The sequence below is a fragment of the Dryobates pubescens genome, chromosome 1 (assembly GCF_014839835.1).
Source record: "Dryobates pubescens isolate bDryPub1 chromosome 1, bDryPub1.pri, whole genome shotgun sequence".
In the NCBI taxonomy this organism is placed as follows: Eukaryota; Metazoa; Chordata; class Aves; order Piciformes; family Picidae; genus Dryobates; species Dryobates pubescens.
In genome coordinates this window covers 16,513,811-16,534,194 of record NC_071612.1, presented here as the reverse complement: position 1 = coordinate 16,534,194, position 20,384 = coordinate 16,513,811, and the positions used below count along the sequence as shown (strand labels likewise).

Here is a 20,384-nt window from a genome sequence, read left to right as displayed (position 1 = left end):
TTTTTGGAGGACATAACAAAACAAAAAACCTGTGAATTTCATCATCAATCTATTCTATTTATAGTATAATAGAAAATTTGAAAAGAACCCTGCTGCCTCTTCACTGTGAAACAGAAATAGCATTAGAGAAATCAGATGAAATTGATGAACAATAAACATTCCTTGGGTGAAGTCTGTACTTAGATAAGCAGAAGTAAAATCTCCAATATGTAATGGCAGAATTTAAGACTACTCAGAGACACAAAACATACCAATTTACATCAAACACACACAGAGAACTAACTTGACAAGCATCACATGCTCTGCTACAATTAATTCTGTTTCATTTCAAGGGGGAGCACAAAGCCATGCAGGCTGTTGAGAGGCAAAGAGCAGACAGAATTTTTAAAACGAATGCATGTAATTGTGTGAAAATAATTAACACTTTTACTTCTATGGAAAAAGTAGTTTGTATTTCCAGTGCAAAACTTCATGAAAGGAGCTACTTTTCTTCATGAAAATTATGCAGCATTGCCCACCACTAATCTCTACCAGCTCTGGATGCAGTGTAAATGAAAAATGTCAGCCTCCTATAGAAACCGTATCCTGCTTAGCAAGACATCGACTCACACCAATTAGAATCTGGCAGGGGCCAGAAACAGTGCGTGAGCAGCTGCTTGGGAGAGCTGTTGGTGTAAGCAGTGATCATATTCTCTGCTGACTGAGGAAGCCCTGTGGTCATGCTGTAGAGAGTGACAGTTTCATACAAGTCCGGGAACTCTATCTGTTCCAGGAGTGTGGATATCAAACACAGCTCCACAGCACTTTCTTTCATGAATTAAGTAAAATGAAACCTGCTCTCGAAGCCATGGGGTTTGTCTTGCTCTGTGCTTCTCTCTTTCCTGGGTTTGACTATGTCAGCTAATCTTGCTTCAGTTTGCTCTTGATGAAGCAGTCTTCCATTAGACAACACACAGCCTTTTTTCTTTTCTTCCCTCCCCCCGCCCTGGCATCTCCAGATGAAATTGAAGTAGTCAAATTTATTTTCATCATGTTTACACGTGTACATGCAGAAAATGCTGTGAACATTCACCAGCTCATTTTTACAGTATGTGGAGTGTAACTTTAAAAAGGTGCCTAAAGATGGCAGGCAGGTAGATTGCAGAAATTTTGTTCAAATTAATGAAAGCTAGGTGGGAAAGAGGTTTTAAAACAAAAAAAGTTTATACCCTCTGACTCTTTTGTCCCTCATTTAACTCTCCTCTGCCACTGTACAAGAAAGATAACACTGAAGCATCCAACAATAAGACTGCAAACTAGACATTTCAGTTCTCAGTAACCCCCCTTCAACAGTTGTCTTGTCAAGTAAGAAGAGAATATTCCACTGGACAGATTGCTTGGTATTTGGAGTTGAATCTGACCTTGTTCTAAGCTAATCTTTCATCAGGTCCATAACTGAGCTGAATGCTAAAGATAGTCAGAGATGCAAGAGAACTCGACTGAGGTTAAGGGTTTTTCTTGCAAACAGGGAAAGCCAGTGACCTAAAAAATACTACAAATGGTTTAATGCTTTGTACCTAGACAGAAGGAAATTAGGTATATCAGTACTATCTTCTTTTTCTGCATATGCTTCAATCCTTCAAACATTTTATTTCTAGATAGCTACTGCAAAAACAGATGACAGAAAAACAAGGTGAGTGAAAATTTTCAACTGTGTTATTGCTACAGAGAAAACTTTGATGGAATTACAATCTGGGAAAACTAGGGTGAAGTAATCTGTGCTGTCTGAATAGGGGGATCTTGAAGCTCTGTTTCAATGCATTCCTCAGTAGTGTCTCAGCTGACATCAAGAAGCTTTCTTGCCATTTTCTTTCACTAAGCTCTCATTCCCACATACAGCGGCACTGGCTAGAATGGAGACTGTTGCAAGGTCCAGCTAATTGTGCTCAAGATATCCCAAAATGCATCATCTCATGGGAAGCTCTTAATGCTTAGGGTTTGTAGTTTCTGACTATGGCTCAGTTCACTACACTATCCTCTTTTGTGGGGAAAATTGTAGGGCCTAATTCCAGGAACATGAAAAGACATGCAGTCAAGTCGTCAGTGGTCCTAGTTATTTATCTGATTTTCATGCAGGATTGATATGTGCTTGCATGTAACACTTCTGTATAGTCCTGAACATGCAAATTAGATACACAATTTGTGCTCTCGTAGTTTTGCAATTCAAGAAATAAATGCACTAAATATTGACCAATAGAGGCCTCTCAATATATCGTAATATATATTACATGCCATTCATTTGGAGTAAAACCAAAATAGGGCTTAATCCTCTTTTACTGATTTTATTCCCAGTTGGACTTTCTTTGGAATGATGTTGATCTGCCACTAGGTGAATTCTGGCCCTCCCCTTCAGTGAGGAAGAAAGTCCTGTCCCCTCACATACCTGGTAGCAAACAGAGGCCTGCCAAAAAGCCAACACTTCGGAAAGTTACACAAACCTGTCTATCCTAAATTAAAATTCAAGATTTAAAAAGGGAACCACCAGAAAGACTATATCCTAAAATCATCAGCAACAGCATGGGAGTAGTTCATCCTGTTTTCAATTTTAAGAGCTAAATGGCAAGCATAATTTAATGTTAAGCTGATAGTAAAAAATAAATTCTCATATGGTTTAGGTTGAAGGTTTTTTTTCCTTTGTACTTTAGATCATCTTTTTGTGCAAAACATGTACAAACTCGAAACTGACTTTCTGTCTAGGTAAAATTCTGTTATGTTACTGTGATACTACAGATAGGAAGGGAAAGGCTGAAGAGTATTAGAGTCTGGAATAACAGTACTTGGATAAAGATGACACTATTGAGTGAACATAATATAGCAGCAACAAAACCTTTTGCAAAGAAGGACATGAATTCAAAGCCAGGAATTCAGCCTGTATACATGCAATGAAGTATACATGTTTGACTCTGGGAAGTGGTAATCTTAATAAACTAGGAAGGTTTTGAAACAGAAGACTAATTTAGGAAAAGGAGGATGAATGTAAAGAACCTTGATCTCTTACATCCTGTAGCACTGGAAATACTACACAGTACTGCAGAGCTACAATACACTAAGGACTTTGTAAAATACATTTTGGCACAAACAGACCTGTTGGCTTTACTCAGACATAGCACAGAAGCACAACAGGGAGAAAACACAGCAAACTGATAGTGTTGAGACATCTTGGCAGGAGCAAAATACTGAAAGACTAGACACTGAGCTCCTTTTCCATGGAAATGCTGTTATTGCACACTGGGCATCCAGTACCATACCCTGTGTGAATAGCTGTGACCTCTGACAGGTGAGCTGCAGGATCTCCTAGTCATCACTGGGCTACGAGGAGGTTTACCAATAACAAATATCTCTCTCTTTAAATTAGCCTAGAAAAACCACAAAAACTGTGTCAAGTGAGAGTTTTAAGAATGAAGCATCATGGGATTGTTGTTGCTTCATTCATACATGCAAACTGAACATGCTTTCCATGACAACAAAAAAGGAAGTGTGTTACCGGTGCAAATCATGGTACTGTTAGCAGATGGTACTTTCACTGTTGCCACTGTATCTCTTTTCCAATGGCTTGCTGCTCTGGCACGTTGCAGTTAAAAGATTAATCTCACACAGTGTATGCAGTTGGAATAGGAACAGTTATTGCAAGTGTACCCACTGGAGTAGCTCAGTTAGAAATACAGAAAAGCTCAACAGCCCAGAGCAGAAATACTGTCTTAGAAACACCAATGACAAAAGTAATTCCTTGCTGTGAAGCAGAATATGGACCTTACGCTTGCATTTAGAAATCAAATAAATACTTGATGGTAAGTACTTCATAGAGAAATCCTTGCTTTGTGAATATCAGCATAAATCACTCAAAATATTTGTCAGAATCCAGCTCCTAAGTGGGGGGTATGCAGTGAATTCTCAGGGGCAGAGGTAAGTCAGAGGGAATGTTGAGAGGAGCAGAGTGGAAACATTTTCTTTGGTGTTTGACTGTTTGCTAGTAGAATGTGGAAAGAGAGGAGAACATAACCCTCTAGGAGCTGAGAGGGTGAATAAGAAAAAACATAAAAGGATACCAAGGGAGGACACTTCTCAGGAAGTGTCTTCAGAGGCCTTACTTGGAGGAGGACACATCCCTCCCACCAGCATGGTGCAAAGTGACACTCCCCACCTATATCCTCTTTTAATTCTGCTGCCCAATTCCTTGGTCATGCTTTAGATTTGAGTCACATTCCAAACACACACACACATATATATGTATGCATGTATTTTTTACATCAACAAAAATCTGGTACCAAAGTACCAGGATAAAGTTTCAAGGACATCTCCACCTGTGATACCTGAGTCTTGGAAATGTCTCGTGTTCTTTTTGCCATAGCAGTTTTGAGCAGACTTCAAGCATGGACAACATTCACAGAGAGGATAGGAGCTGTCCTTTCTTATCAAGTCTAGCCTGTAGACTAAGTAGGAAAAAATGACAGCCAAAACCCAGCTACACTTTAATCCCAATCTCTATCCTGGCAATGTAGTCATTGTTGATTGCTCAAAGAAACTTTTGCCCGCCCTTGGAAGGATATAAATCTTTACCTCCTTTTGGAAATACTGTACAAAAAAAAAGTCAAATCTGTTGTTGGCAGGAGTGTATCTAAACATTTCAAACAGGTAAGTCTAGGCTGATCAATTTATACAGGAATCTGTCCCCTAGACTTAAATAAAATTTCAAACTGGATATTGGTTTGAAAACAATAATTATGAGCTAGAACTCTGTAATCACCCCCAAGACCTCTAATTCTCAGTAATCAGTCTTTTGTCTGCAAGATGAAGTCATCTTACTTGTTTACTTAATGTCCTGCTTCCTGCTATGCAGTACACTGCCTAGGACATTCCCAGGAGCAGATATTTTAATTCTCAAACCAGGTGGTTTTTTTTTCTATTTATTTTCAGATGAGACTAACATGCCTTGTTCAAACAGATCAAGGTCACCTAAAAAGGATTTCAGCATAAAATGTTTTGAATTTCATGACTTTTTCTCATTTTCATGAGCAAGGGGACTCTGGGTGTTAGCACTGGAAACTGACTTTGTCTGTCTAGAGCAACTTTCCAGACTGCATTTTTTCTGCCCCAACACTGCAATGCTGACACAAAGTGTAGTCCTGAAGAGAGAACAATCTTTGTCCAGTTCTTGACTAACAGAATCAGTATTTAGAACATTACCCTCTGCAGTAGTGCTTTACTGTGACATTTCTGACTGCTCTCCCAGGCTTTGGATTGACAACACTAATTTACACTACAAATGTTTCTTAGTTTCTGCATATTTGAGTAAGATTCTGTCTCTTTCAATTAAATATGGGTTACTGATGTCCTGGTATGGACTTGAAATAGAGTTGAAGGTTTCGCCTTTCCTGTCACTGGTAACTCCTTAAGCTATTTCCTTGTAATCACAACTACTATAGTTTTACCTTGCATTTCATTTGAAGAAGGCCTATCTCAATACTCCATGTGCTATGTTATTTAATATTAGTAAAGGAAACAATACTTCCGAAAAGGTCAAACTCAGTGTTAGCCTTGCAGTTATTTCATATACACAAAGATTTGCAACAATCCATACTCAAGAGGTGCAGTTACCTTTAAGTTTGGTGAGTCTTTCTCCTGCTGATGTAAGGGTTTAGAAAGGAGAGGAGGTGAGAGGGAAGCAGCAGACGGGGATGTTGTAGGAACAGAGTGAGAAGTTGGTGCCTTGGCAGAATGAAATGGAAGATTAGAAGACAGGTGGAAAGGAGGATCAGAGTCTCCTGATGTTCCCCCAGAAAGCAGAGCTGGCTTAAGTGTTTAAGAAAAATTAGATGTAATTATGCTATAAACCCAGCTCTGAAGGATGTAAAATGCTCAACAAGGAGCCATGTAACCAACCTGAACAGTCGGAAACATGATGCTCATTTTATTATTTGTCTGCTTTTCTGGAAGAAAATTCTTCCCTTGAAACAAGTTGCCATTTGTGGCTGTGGATTTCACCTCTACTCTTACGGTTTCATCCTCTGTTTTTCAGGTTCAAGTAAGGGTAAAGGCAGCCTGCAAAATCTTTCTAATTAACTAGTTTTACATTTGGTCTAAAACATACTGTCCTAAGTATCTGATTGACATGTTTGCACGTGCCAGCCAAAGCCACTGCCTGAAAAGTCTGGAGAGAAAGAAATTGCAAACTGTGTAGTGATATTGTGGCATTTAATGGCTAGCACATATTTGGGATAGTTCAGTGCTGTACTGTCCCAAAGAGGAACTGGGAAGGGCTTTAGGGTAAAGCATTTGTGTAACTGCCAAACATAATCTGATCTGTTATTATTAAGTCACATTCTCGTAACAGTCTACTATAAATAAATCAGCTGGTGAAGTGACACATGTGAAGTACAAACCACTGAGTCTCTGCAGGAGGCATGTCCCTCCCTCTGAAGGCTGTTGATAGCATTTGTTTGCTGGGGCCTCTGGCTCAAAACGGGTGGTATATAATGGGACAGTGAGGAAAATGGTTCACTGGCATGTCACAGCTAAAGATCTACGGCAGCTAAGGATAGAAGGGAAAGAAGCAGTAGAATTGATACACCATAGAATTTACAATGGTGTATATGCCTGTGTATGAGAAGGAACTATCCCTTAACACTGCCAATTTTATCAAAGGCAATAGTATAAAACTGTGCCTGTGCACAATACAAACATGTCAGTACAAGAATAGGCAGAGAATTCTATTAAGTTACCTGAACACAGATGCCAGGTTTTTCAGAAATTAAAATACCTTATCCATAATTGGTGATGTGTATCCTTCATAACGTACCAGAGAGTCTCCTCCATTTGCTATTGGGAATTCTAAACTGTCACTTTCCAGATCCTCCTCTATATAGAGTCTTGTCAGTTCTTCTGTTGTGTCTTGTGGTTCTATGCAGAAATCTGATTCTTGAAGCTTTGACTGATCCCCTATATCAACTGAAAGATCTGCAGTACAGATTTCCTCTTCATTTTCAGCAGTTGCAGCTAGCACTCTGGAGATGTGGCCACCTTCATGTGGCAAAGGGATGTTACAGATAGCACCAATATTTTCACCTTCTCTTGTAGTATCTGACAAGTCTCTAGGGACTTCAATAACTAAGTCGTCAAATATACCACTCAAGTCTTTGTCTTTTCCTGATCTGGTGGTGTTGCTGGTATGCTTATATGCTATGTCAAGAGGTGAGCTGGCTGAAGATGAGACAGAGGCAGATACAAGAGTGGGTAGAGGAAGAGCTGAAGGAGAATTGGGAGACACCTCTGTATTTGGAATAAAGTGACCATCCTTAACTTGATGAAAGCTATTACCTGGAGACATTGCTACAGATTGGGATGTTGTTAATGCCAAAGAATTGAGTTCTTCTAAGTCACAAAGAAAACTGTCTGGAAATGGTGGAGGAGGCATGCTTGAAGGTGAAAAGCCAGCAGTCCTTGAAAACCAGTCACTAGTGGCGGCTGGGAGAATCTTTTGATCAGTGTGTGACCAAGAGGAGGAAAGGTGTCTGGAAAGTGGGGACAGTGCTTGAGAAGGCAACTTTGAAAATAAGAAAAACATGGGAATTTAAATAAATAAATAAGCATGACAGAGAAATAGGATATGAGTAGACTGGAGAAGAAAAATGTTTGTGGCATCATCTGGATTATAGGGTATCATTTCAGTGAGCACGAGTGTCTGAAATCATTACTACATGAATCAGAACAGCAGGAAAGACATTTGAAAGCTGAACCTGCATCAGGTTCTGGCTTGGGGCTTAAATGTCAAATATTATGACAGATCTGAATCACTACATTCATGAAGGCAACCTGCATTTGATCTGCTACATCTATGTTACTTATAGTACTCAGTTAGTGACCCTGTCATAAGTTATTAAATCATACAATTAATATTAATGTAAGTATCCCCCAACCATTGCTGTTGTTTTCAGAACAGTATTTTCAGAAGTACACTTCTGTGTCATTAAGTATTTCTTCTCAACTCTAACAACTCAGGTGATTTCTAATTATCCTAACATTAATTCTTCTACTGTTCCTTACTAATTCTGAGTAAATGTTTAAGAAACATCTTTAATACATTGCATACTTTTATTAAGGCATGAGCAGTCACAGAATCCTTTTTTTTTTTTTTCCCTTTTCAAAATGACATCAATATTTGTGGAAGGTACATTCAATTCTAACTGAATGTAGATAGTCAAATATGCTTTTAAAATAGTGACAGCACAGTACACAGGAGTATATTTTGAGTAGCATTACATAATATTGATTGAAGTATCCTTCTGGTAAAAGAAACATGCTTTGGTAAGAATGAGAGACTGGCGAGTCATACGTACACAGCATCAGTGGATATCCATTGCTTCAGTAAATACTGAAAATGCATTTTTGTTACTATTAATCACCAAAGTTAAAACTGAGTGAAAAATATTTTGATCTCATTGTTAGAGTTATCCAGAATACTTTAGCTGTACATCTCTTTACATTATCTAATTTAGACTTTAAGTATTATTCTAGAATAGGACAATAGTTGCAAAATGTCACAGAAGTGGAAGGTTCATTTACTTACCTTCTGCTTGAGTTTTCTTGAGGCAAATAGCTTTATTTTTTATTTAGACAAACCTTTGTTATAGAATCTTCTCTACCAAAGTAAACAGTATAGATTGATACAATGCAGTCTGCTAAAGAAGAGCGAGGCTGTTACAAGCAGTGTCTCTCTTTCACCTTTCTTCTTGAACAAGGGCCTCTAACCTGTGCTTTTAAGTTTAACGCTGAGGAGATGTAACCAGTTTTAGTTTCCTATGGCTACAGGCGACACTAGAGACAAAGATACAGATGGTCTAGGCCCAGTTGAGAGTGAAGTTTGCTCCTGACTTGTAGTGCCTACTTGGTTTTGTTGCCATTAGGCTGGTTTAATTTAGTGCAATTGCTCTAACAACAGGACTGGTATGTGCTAAAGAATTCCAAAGGAATAGGAAAAGTGGTATCAGTAATGATGGGACTGCTGAAGTTCTTCTATGCAGCCAGGAACAAGGTGTCTTCTTGCATGGAATTGCCACTTCTGAACACAGCTGAATTCAGAAACTTGGTGTCTGTTTAAGAGTGCCAGCAGAGGCTTTTCAAGTTTCCTATGCTACAAAGAAAGCTTTTACCACATTTTTACCCTATGGATCTGATGTAGTAGTAACTAACTTAACACAGGTGATAGGACAGTTTTGTAATCCAGGTGTAAATGGATTGAAGCATCACCTATGCTCAACAAGGGTTACAGTTGTAACACAGGCACCAGCATTAGCTATGGGGTGCATTAAGAGACAAGTGTGCTTTATGGAAAACAGGGAAGAGAGATCTCCAAATGCAGAGAGACAGCTATAATGTGGAGCACCTATGCTGACTCATGCTCTTGAATTCCCTGCAGGAACCCCTGGATTCCTGTAGTAATAAGGGGCATAAGCTTATGAATATCTCAGTTGGCAGCTAAAGAATTTGATGCTACTTCAATATTTCTTTCCAGCATGGAAAAGAGCTAGTTCTATGTTGTGACACATTCTGGGAAACTAGACAAAGCAACTACCCCAAACCAGCTAATAGGGTTTAGTTGTAAGCAGTATTTTCAGAGGCCACTGTTGTCTACAAATGACATCCTTTGGTAGCTGTCCCCAAAGCTGCAAATAAATGTGGAACTCTTCTCAAAGTTGAGGCATGCAAATGAGCACCAGTATGCAAGATTATGAAAGCAGAAAAGGAGATAAAACCGAATGAAACAAAGAAAGATTAATAGCAGGATAAGAAATTTATAATTGCATACAAAACCTACTGCCTATACTGAAGAGAGAAACAACAAAGAGGAATATTTAGAAAAGTTTTCAAAATCATTGATAGCATGTTGATGCTAGTCATGGTTTGCATGCAGAAACTTAGTTTCTACCACTCCCAAAGAGGTTAAGGTCCCTGCACAGGTGACTGAGATATCACGAGTGAATGATAAATAGGAATATAGGAATCTTTTTGCAGATCCTGTGGTATGATTTGTGGTGGTTACACAGACTAGGGAGGAAAAAAATTCAGAACCTATGAAAGACATTTGGTGTAAAAATTACAACTATAAGGGTCTGAATCCAAGTTCATTGACAATGTGATGACATTTGCCTTGCTGCTAAATGAAACAATAGTGCCACTGTTATACCACTCCAAAGAACCTCTGCTATACCAACTGCCTCCTCCTAGAGTGTGAATAGTAAGTGGAGGAAGGTTATAGTAAAGAATCATTATCTCTCTACTTTGAAAGGCACAGAACTGGTCTTGGCAAGCTGTGTGCCCACACAACTGCCCTCTCTTGCCCTTTTCATGCTTATAGGATGGCAGGCTTTTAGGACAGCTGTGCTATGGAAATTGCCTTCACATTGCACTATGAAAAGACTGCTAGGCATATCCTTAATGCTCAGATTCTAAGATTCCCAAATAAATGTTCTGTCAGTTGGTTTTTCTGCCCAGATTTTGCCTGGCCCTACTCTCAGTAATTTAAAAACTAATGAAGAGAAGAGCGAAAGTCCTGGCAGAATGTAAGATACACACTTAGCTATTAAAATACTTTAATTACAAGTTAGTCATGCAATTCTACCTATGCAGGAAAGAAAATGTAGTATACAAAATACATTAAATTATGCATTTTCTTACATTAATAAAGAAATTACATGTCCTTCTTAACCCACTCTAGGCAGGATAGGAAAGGAAAAAAACCTCCTTACCTTAGTTGAGCTTAAATGGTGTATTCTGTCACTAGAATAGCTTTGGGGGATTGGAGGATCAGGGTAGTCCTCAACACTTTTGGATGCATTCTTTTTCATGACTTCTACATAGGAAACAGGGAAGATGCCTTGTCTGTTGGTTCCTGGTATTTTACCTTCATACCAGTTTTGATCAACGCGCTTAAGAAGAATTACTCTGTCTCCCTGAAATGCATTAGGAGAATAAATTATCAGCAGATACATTGTAAGTTATTTTTTGAATAGCAGATATTTTAACACATAGCATTACTTCCCCTCCAGTGCAGTTTCCCATCAGTCTTGATAAGCATCTCTGCTTTCACATTTTTCCTCCCATTGATAAAAGTCATTGCAGCCACTTGCTGCACCATTCCAGCAAAACAGGAGGCTAGTCTTGGACTGCAAATGCTAATTGTTTTAGGTCAGGAGAATCTCATGTAGTCTTCTACTCTTGCTTGGGGGATTAACATTAACCCTTTTCTTTGGAACGTAGCCTGTTTTAATTTCTGGCCAAACTACTAGTTTACACCCTAACTTTGACATGCAATAGCATCTGCTATGCCCATTTTCCTTAAATGTGGTAAAACTTAATTAAATCCATGCAAAGACTTTCTTATAGATAAAACTGGAGTAAGTGGAGGTAGAAGCCTACTATTCCATGATTCTATCAAACTTATAAGATGAATTCATAGGAAATATAAGAGAAAGAGTAGCTCTTCCAACCTGGTTTATTCTATTATTATTCTATTCTATTTTCCTCTGCAAAAGAGACAGCAGTGGCTTCCTATCATTATGTTGCTTTGTGCACAGCAAATATTGAACACAGAGTGCACCAAAGAATAGAATAGAATAGAATAGACCAGGTTGGAAGAGACCTTCTAGATCATTGCGTCCAACCCATCAACCAATCCAACCCACCTAAACAACTAACCCATGGCACCAAGCACCCCATCAAGTCTCCTCCTGAACACCTCCAATGATGGTGACTCCACCACCTCCCCGGGCAGCCCATACCAATGGGCAATCACTCTCTGTACACTGTTTACCTCTATATTATTTCTGCATAGTAGTTGACTTGTAACAGTATTTTGATAAAGATAGTTCTAAGCTGTACCTTTCGAAGTGATAACTCCACATTTGTGTCTGCATTGAAATTGTATTTGGCAACAGCTTCTCCAATCTCTCCAATCTGTGCAGGGGGAGGTGGCCTGGCAGGCTGTGCTTTTTCTGGGGGAGAAAGTTTCTAAGAAACAAAAAAAGCCACAGATTTTAATAAATATCATGAAGTTTATTGACCTATTACCCAAACTAATTCAAGGAATTAAAACAGAGAACAAACCTCAACATAAGAAATTGGGAATATTCCAACTCTTCCATGGTGCTCACCCTCATACCAGTTTTGATCAATTTTCCTGAGGATATAGACAGTATCTCCTTTCTTAAAGGACAGCTCTCTGTAACAAATTTATTTAGATCAGGTATTTACAGCTTTACATGTACATGTAACTCTTTTACCTGCAAAGTTGCTGAGATCTTTACAGTTTGGAATTGAAACAGAATGCAGCAATTAAACATTTGAAGAAAAAGTGTCACAGCTGTGGTACTTTTATCAGTTGATTATATCATATAAAATGAAATTATTCAAGTTTATGAATCTCAGGTACTATCTGTACATTATTCAGGGCTATTTTACACTGTGATTCTAAGGAAGTATTGTTCTTACTACCAGCATTCTTGGTGTAGGATCTGCATGCAACTGTGATGTCTTTCTGATTGCCTGTGTAGATGCTGCTTTTCTAACAGGCCTCTGAGGGGTATTTGGTGCACTTTGTGAAAGCAACAGGGAAAACTACAGAATATATCCCATGTGTCTATGGCCTATTATTACCTTTTTGCAACAGCACTGCTTGGCTTGCTTCTGCTGTATGCATTTTTCTTCCAAGCTGTTCAGAAGTGTGAAGAACACAGGATTCTGTTCTCACTATTCCTGAAACTCAAGGCCTGTGATATTCTTAATATTGGATGTCAAAAAAGGAATTATCCAAATCATTAAGAATATTTTCAGACCCTGGACTGGGAGCTCTTTGTTGCATCATCCAGCTGGTTTTTCAAAAGCTAATCTGCTTTCTGATTATTCAAATTATGAATTTTCCACCAGATACAACTATTGTAATTCTAGTGTCCGTGTTTGGCCATTTCTAAATGCCCTGAATTATCAGAACAACAGCAGAAATTAAGTAACAGGCACTCTGCTGTGACTCTCTTATATCCTAAATCAGTGTTTCTTGACTTTCTTATGAACCACTGCAGTTTGTCTTGGTATGAGACATAACACATGCTGCAGAGAGCCTGTGTATGTTAAGACAGGAAGATGCTCAGCGACCCACACTGTAACAGTAGCATGGTACTTTGTGTCACCTAAATACAATTCACAACTAACTGTTCAGTAGATGACCCTCGGGACCTGTGCTGCAGAATGAATGGCTGTGTATTGCACAGCCATTCATGTGTTCAAACAAATACAATGGAGAATATAACATTGTTAGACATTTTGATTATAAACTAACTCCTCACACAGTCTGCTAATGGCAGACTGCTGTGACAGCAAGAAGAGACCTCTGCCTCCACAGCATTTGCTGTTGAAACTGGCTAAAACAGCAGTTAGCACAAGTGCTAGGAGGAATTTTCTTGAATTATGAATTCTTAAATGAACAAAAGTCTAGTACTTACTTAGAAGTCTGAGCTTTAAAGTCATACACAGCTCTAGCTGGCAGTTTCTGAAAAGCAGGCAAAGTGATTAATATATTCAGGCAGTATTACTATACAGTAAACGTGTTTCAGCTTTTAAAAAATGTGATCAAGATCCAATAGAAAAGGATGTGTGCCTTACAGGGCTTCTTGCAGTAACAGGTATGTAAATACACAGCTTCCCTTTTGAAGGCAGTTAGGTGTTTGCAATCAAACTCTTAACCAAACTGCAGCAACATAACCATTGTAAGTGGAGTGTAAGTGGATCTGAATTCAAATCTTGTAACCATTTCTAACCTGGAGCACCAAGGTAGATGGTGTTAAGAGGCCAAGGGCAAAAACCCTTAACTATTAGCAATATAAATACAGTAGTCTCTTATGCTGACAGTATTTTGTGCAATACAAATTAATGGACATTTTAAACGAACTATGATCTGTAGACAGGTGTTGCTTAATGTGCATTTACTGTATGATTGAATAAAATCCATGAAGCCTGCGTGGAGAACATTTATAGTTCTAGATCTAGAAATATTCTTGATATGCAGTCCATTTTATTTGTTGTTTATGCTATTCAGTGATACTCTCTGTCCCTTTAAATGCTGTATGCCTGCTTCCATTTCCTCTTCCAAAGCATTACTATAAGCAATCACCAACTGTTACAGAAATTAGGGGTTGCTCTTAGGGTAAGAGCTTTTGTCTAAAACACTAACAACAGTGGGTTTGCTTTTTCTAGATAAAAGCAATGGTGACATACAGATGACGTTTGCATCAGTTTTGAAACTACTGAGGCAGTTTCTTTGCGTAATGCTCTGGTTCTCAAAAGAGCCCTTCTCCAGTCTCATCTACTATTCTTTGTTCCCAGCACCCACTCCAGTCAACTTTGACAGAGCCTATCAATGCTTAGTAAATTTATCTCCACAAGTGGAAGATAGGACTTATCCTACAAAGCTTGATATCTCTTAATTCCTTGAAGTACCAATCTCCTTAGTAAAAAAAGATGCCGTCCCATCTGATGCTGTAAGTTCCTTTTTTTCCCCCCCCTGTATCATTACAGTGTCTTAAAAGCAACACAACTCTTGCCTCAGATGTGTTAGCAATTTTCCATAAGGATACTGCTGCATGATTTGTCCTTGTTTCACTACCTCTTTGTCTGTAGTTCCTCTTCTCTCCTTTGGAGTACATCTTCCCACATCAGTGAAAGCAGAAGAATAGCTTCCAGGAGATTCCTGGTCTACTGAAAACAGAAATCATGTGAAACCATGGTAAATGAAACAAAACTATTCAACTCTGTGATGCTGCTTGGTTTCATTCAGGGGGTGAAGAGATACTGAAATGTAGTATTTACCTTTAATAGAAATAGAGCACATATGATGGCTAAAGTGCACCTTCAAAGGAAAAAAGATTCTAACTCACACAGCAAAGGCAAGGCTGTCCTCTGATCCATGGTAGAAGAATATATGAGAGTCAGGACAGCAAAATTATGCCTCCCTGTATGAAGGGATGGATCCCTAATGGACCAGATGGGAGACATGACAGCAGTATCAGGACTTCATCAGGTTGCATGAAACTGTGTTGGAATGTCAGCAATATAAACACAATTACATGCACAAAACCACTATTGAAGCATGCTTCAATGAGAGAATAATGAACAAAAATTGTTTCCTCCTAAGTGATCTAAGATGCATTTCTACTTTAACAAGGGCACATGTTAGCTAGCACAATGGAAGGTAAAGGGATGTTATTCCATAAAAGCAATTCTGTTTTATGAGATGGAATACAAACCAGTACTCACCAATCTGTGTGGCAGATTTTCTCTAAAGCACAGTTTACCAATGTTTATTTCAGGGAAGTATATTATAGGATGGTGAATACATATTTTCATGTTTTAGTGAAAATAAAATAGTCTTATACTCTTTATAGCTCTGCAAATTGCCAAGGTGACAAGAAAACACAATGGAATGACTTCAGACTAGAGGATGAAATGAAATGCCTCTTAACTTCTGGGATTTACTGTTTTGGTTTGCTACTGCTACAGTGGTACCTGTTAGTGTAAACATATGACTGGTGTTTGCCTGTCTTTGACTTCTTTCACACAACCTCTTCTTACCAAGCTCATACAAGTTCTAGAGAAATACAAATGGAAACCCAAAGAATTGAAAGCATCTCATCCATTATGTTGGGTAAGAAAGATGTTGGCCAAGGCAGAACTTGAGGCTATTGATAAATTACAGTGGAGGCAAAAAAATGAAATAATTGCATTATTTATGTCACTGGTTGCAAGCATGTCATCACTAATAAATATATCACAGTCCTACTTCTGGACAGCTTTCTTGATATGGCATGTATCTGTGCTCTATCGTCTATGCTTGCTGCACAACCCTAAAGATGTAGTGTCTCCAAATACATTGTCTCTTTTTACTTCTTTAAACTCTAGCAGAAAGAGAAGGACGTGGGAGGGAAGAAGTGAAAATGAAACAGCTTTAGGAAAAACAATTTCCTTTATTTCTAAGCAGCTCCTTACACCCTCAATATTGGTAGTTTTCAGTGCTTTTTGCTATATCTGTGGGGGATCTCTGTGTGGTGCTGTGAGAGACACACAGAGATGCAACAAAACATGAAACTTCATTAGAAGTAGACTCAGCCATGTCTGGTGTTGATGGAAGTCAATGCAACATTCTGCTACACTCATGCTCCATGCTACATGACCAGTACAATTTCCAACAACTTCAGTCTCATTGTGTAGTACTATCTGCCAGGATTCATCATGATCAGACTTCATATATGGCTAATTCAGTTCTGGACTGCATTTTATAGCTGTTTTTTTCACCAAATTCTCTGTTCTCATTATGTGTATTTTAACTAGTCAAGACAAGGTGGTAACACCTTCAGCTCTGATTTGCCTCAAAATACATATTTACTAGAGTGAACGTCAAAGATTAAAAGTAAGAAAGATGTGTCTGATTGAATATTGTATAACTGATACAGTATAGATCTCACATCCATTTGTGATTTTAATAGCAGCTTTGTAACATCATTAAATTCTCACAGATGCTCAGTCACAGAGGACAGAAGGTCTGGAAGCAGAATTCTTTAACGTGTAAAAGTTGCCATTGGAAGAGAAAAATAATCACACACTTGCCAAAGACATTAAACGGCATCACCTGGCATAGGCCCTTGTGCATTCCTGCTATGAATCTAGTTTGCTGCTTCTCATATCTCAAGGTTAAACTTTAAAAGCATTTTAAGCTCAAGCAGTTTACTTGGAAAACAAAAGCAGAGCAATGAAGAACTCAAAGCAGTGACTTTGAAATCAGATGACTGCCAAGACAGGTTTTTTCCAAAACGTTACGCTCTTCCTGACAATTTCATTCCAGTTTTGATTATTGCACATTTCTGCTCTAAGAGAATAGGAAACGTCTCAGAACTACAGAGATATATTAAAATTCTGTGAGAAGAACTACTCTTGTTGCCACAGAAATTGGAAACTGTATTGTTTGAACGATGAAAATGGAGACTTAATAAAATGACCTTAAGGTCTATTCACAAAAAGTAATATAAAGCAGCAGCAGCAGCAGCAGTGTATTTTGATAAGACAACAGAATCAGCTGTCTGTGACACTGGCAGAATTAACAGCACTTTCGTCACTCACATGTTACAAAACTGTCTGGTGTAGCACAGTTTAGGTGCAGATTTTCATTTTAGTTTTTTAATCATAAAGGAAAAGCTATCTGCAAGGTCTTCTTCTCAGGGGGGAAAAAAGCACCCCACATTGCTTAATTTAACGACACCATTGGAATCTACAGCACTAACAATCTGTTAATTGAAATACAGCATTATTCTAGTCGTCCAAAGAACTGTATTTTGTGAATAGACAGCAAATTTATTCGTTCTCATCACCTATGTCAAAATGACATCATTAAGAATTTTGTGGGGTGAATATCTCTTACAGACGACACAGAAATGGAATGAGAAAGGGTGGAAAATACAGGGAGTAAGGTTGGATACGTAAATCACAAAGACAGAGGAAGAAAGTTAATCCACCTTCGAAACACAGTGCACTATCATTGTTGTTAGTTGCATCCATGTCTGGAAAAGAGGCACTAAGAGGTAATCTTCCACAATCATTCTGGTATAGTGGGCAATGGATAGCACCATCTTGAGGCAGTGGATGAAAAGGCTGGTGCGTTGGTCTCTTTTTCAGAGCTTTAAGGGAGGAATTCCTTTCTGGAATATCTGGAAGCAGCTCAGTAATAAGTCTGTGTAATATGCTGTTGTCAGGCAAGCTTCCCCTTCTTTTCTCAGCTTTAATTTGGTCACAGATGTCTTTAAGTGCAGAATCTAGTGCTTCAAATACAGATGACTTGCCTTTTTTCTTTTCAGTTTGTTTTTTAGGAGCTGCACTTTTTTTCCTCCGGAAAGGCACTGGACTGACTAGGAATGCTATCTTAGAGAGGCCAGATTCTGCTTCCTGTCTCCTTGGATCCTCAGGGATTTCTTGTTTAGCCCTTTCATGTTTTAGCATGGTGGTGAAGCGAGTGTAGGATGCTGGACATCGTCCTTTGCAGGAGCTGATGAGATGCCTGTGGTGGTGGTGGTGGTGGTGGTGGTGATGGCCTGATCCGTAAAAGCTTTCAGATGATGTGAAGGAAAAGTGGTCAAAGTCACTTTCACTGCAAAAAGATGAACCCTCTATTTGGATAAAGTCACTGAGGTCAGAAACCATTCCATCTTGGTCACTGTCTGAAAAATCCATATGCGATCGTGGTGGCTCATCACTAGTCACTTCAATATGAATTGGCACCAGAGTTTTAGATTTATAGCTCTGTTGTACCTGAGTAGGATGTCTGCCTTGATTTTCTTCTTCCAGCAAGGATTCAATAGAAAATCTCCTCTTTGGACACAAGCCATTTTTAGGAGGCTCTAGTGTAACAGTTGACAACATTTCGTCACCTAGGTTCGGCATTGATTTTGACTTCTGAATTAATTTTTCAAATTCAGATATTCTGGTTGGCACCATGTCCCTGGGCACCTCTTCAGTAGAAGACTCCCTCCAGCCTTGAAGAATACCTTTGTGCTGCTCTTTTTCATACTGCAGTATTCTGGACTTCACAGAACAAATCACCTCAGAATTCATCAAGTCCTTGCGATTGATGCGGTGCATCTTTTTGTACATTTTTAGGAAGCCTGGGGCATCGTGTGCAGATCTGTGACGAACTCTTGACCTGCTACTACCGTGGCCCTCAACATATGGGGAGGCCCAGTTCATAGAGCAAACTTCTTTGGAGTCCTCCTCACATAACAGAGAGCCCATGCTTTCAGACTTGGCCTGTGCGTCGGGAAAGCTATCGCGGTCATCTGTTAAAAGATCATCGCAGCTACGAGATTTTCTCTTTGGAGAAGCAGTTTCTTCTGTGCTGCTCCAGACTTCTGCATTTTGACGAGTCATTTGCCAGCCATTCTTGTAGCTGACCGCCCTTCTTGAATCATTTGGAACAGCTAAATGCTGTCTGTAAGTGCTACAGTAATCTAATTCATTTGAGGTGTTGTGGTTGTGCACTGAATAACTTAAAAGGGATGGATATACTTTGCTAATATCCCCACCTTTATAATCCACAGAGCAGCATGGTAAAAAAGAGACATTGCCAGAAATTAAAAGATTCAGAAAACTGAAGTTAACATCAGTAAGTATTAGAAAGACAAGAAAAGAGACAGCAATTCATGCATCTATCTGCTTAGGTCAGTATATAGGTTGCTTCAGCCTGAGGCATCAAAGTTAAAAACTGTTTTACATATGTAAAATTCTACTCATGGTAATTGGAATATCAAAAAGAATTCTGCATGAATTATAGAGATGGTATCCCCTCCACACCCCCACTTCCAACCATACCCTGTCCCTCCCCACTTCCATCCCTGCTAAAGTAACAAGCATTAATACTGATTTTGAAGCAGGTCAACAGACAATGGAAGCTGCAGAGGATTTAAAGATGAAGCCAAACATCAGATCTAGACCACATTAAATTTTCCACCTGTCCATTCTGAAAGAAGCTGTTTGAAATTTTTGAGCTGAATAACGCTCAGAGAGTTCACAGCAACTGCATATTCTAAGATAATTAAGATCAAGATAAATCTTTATATAAAATCAAATGGAAAATGTCTCCTGGGTGTTCACAGGTAGCTGCACTTCCCCTGTGTGATTGAAATGAAGGGAATGGTCTTTTCTACAGCCTCTGGAGGGCAGCTGAGGAACTGCTATATGGGCGCAAAGGAAGGTGTATCAATTTACTGAACCTAACCAGCATGTAGAAGAAACAATGACCCCAAAACTGTCTTCTGTAACAAAGCCCAAGTTTTCAAGCCAGTTTTAAAAGGTTTTAATCATCTAGAAGTCACTATGAGACAAATTTGGAACTATGGCCTCTCATACTTGCACTGAAGTTTCAGAAATGGCCTCAAGTGGAAACACTCGATTGAGGACATATGATTCAAACAGCTCAATCTGCTTTCTACAACAGCTTGAATCTGGGTCTGAATCTGAATCAAGCTGATCAAGTTTATAATGTGCTGGCTCATTAACAAAAAGGGTTAATTCCAAGAAAAATTAACATTGCAATGGGTGTTACAATGCTAGAAGAGGACAGAGTGACACAGCTAGGTCATCATCTGAAAGTTAATTAGCTCTGGTGGGGGCTAAGGAAATCTTCAAACACAGTAAGTGTTTAAGTCATGGTAAGTGCTTATTATTGGTGGTGCAGTCAAAAGTAAATCCAGGTAAATGGAGTTTACCAACTTGTCACTGTGAGACTTGTTATGAATGAGTTTAAACACTTAAATTACCTC

The 20,384-nt window shown here is 38.8% G+C and overlaps 1 protein-coding gene across 5 annotated transcripts in view; it reads right to left on the bottom strand.

Annotated features, from left to right (window-relative positions):
- Positions 1–20,384, bottom strand: part of SORBS2 (sorbin and SH3 domain containing 2) — a 143,523-nt gene that overhangs the window by 6,059 nt on the left and 117,080 nt on the right. For 3 of the 5 annotated variants that reach the window (XM_054161828.1, XM_054161835.1, XM_054161810.1), the window contains 6 exons: positions 17,589–19,148; positions 14,690–14,778; positions 13,530–13,576; positions 12,139–12,253; positions 11,914–12,042; positions 10,782–10,985 (listed from right to left, as the gene is read on the bottom strand). In XM_054161828.1, the coding sequence (XP_054017803.1) occupies positions 10,782–10,985; positions 11,914–12,042; positions 12,139–12,253; positions 13,530–13,576; positions 14,690–14,778; positions 17,589–19,148 (2,144 nt within the window). Of the gene's footprint in view, positions 1–10,781; positions 10,986–11,913; positions 12,043–12,138; positions 12,254–13,529; positions 13,577–14,689; positions 14,782–17,588; positions 19,149–20,384 lie in introns of all 5 variants that reach the window. The other 2 variants (XM_054161803.1, XM_009902216.2) reach the window with 2 other exon arrangements.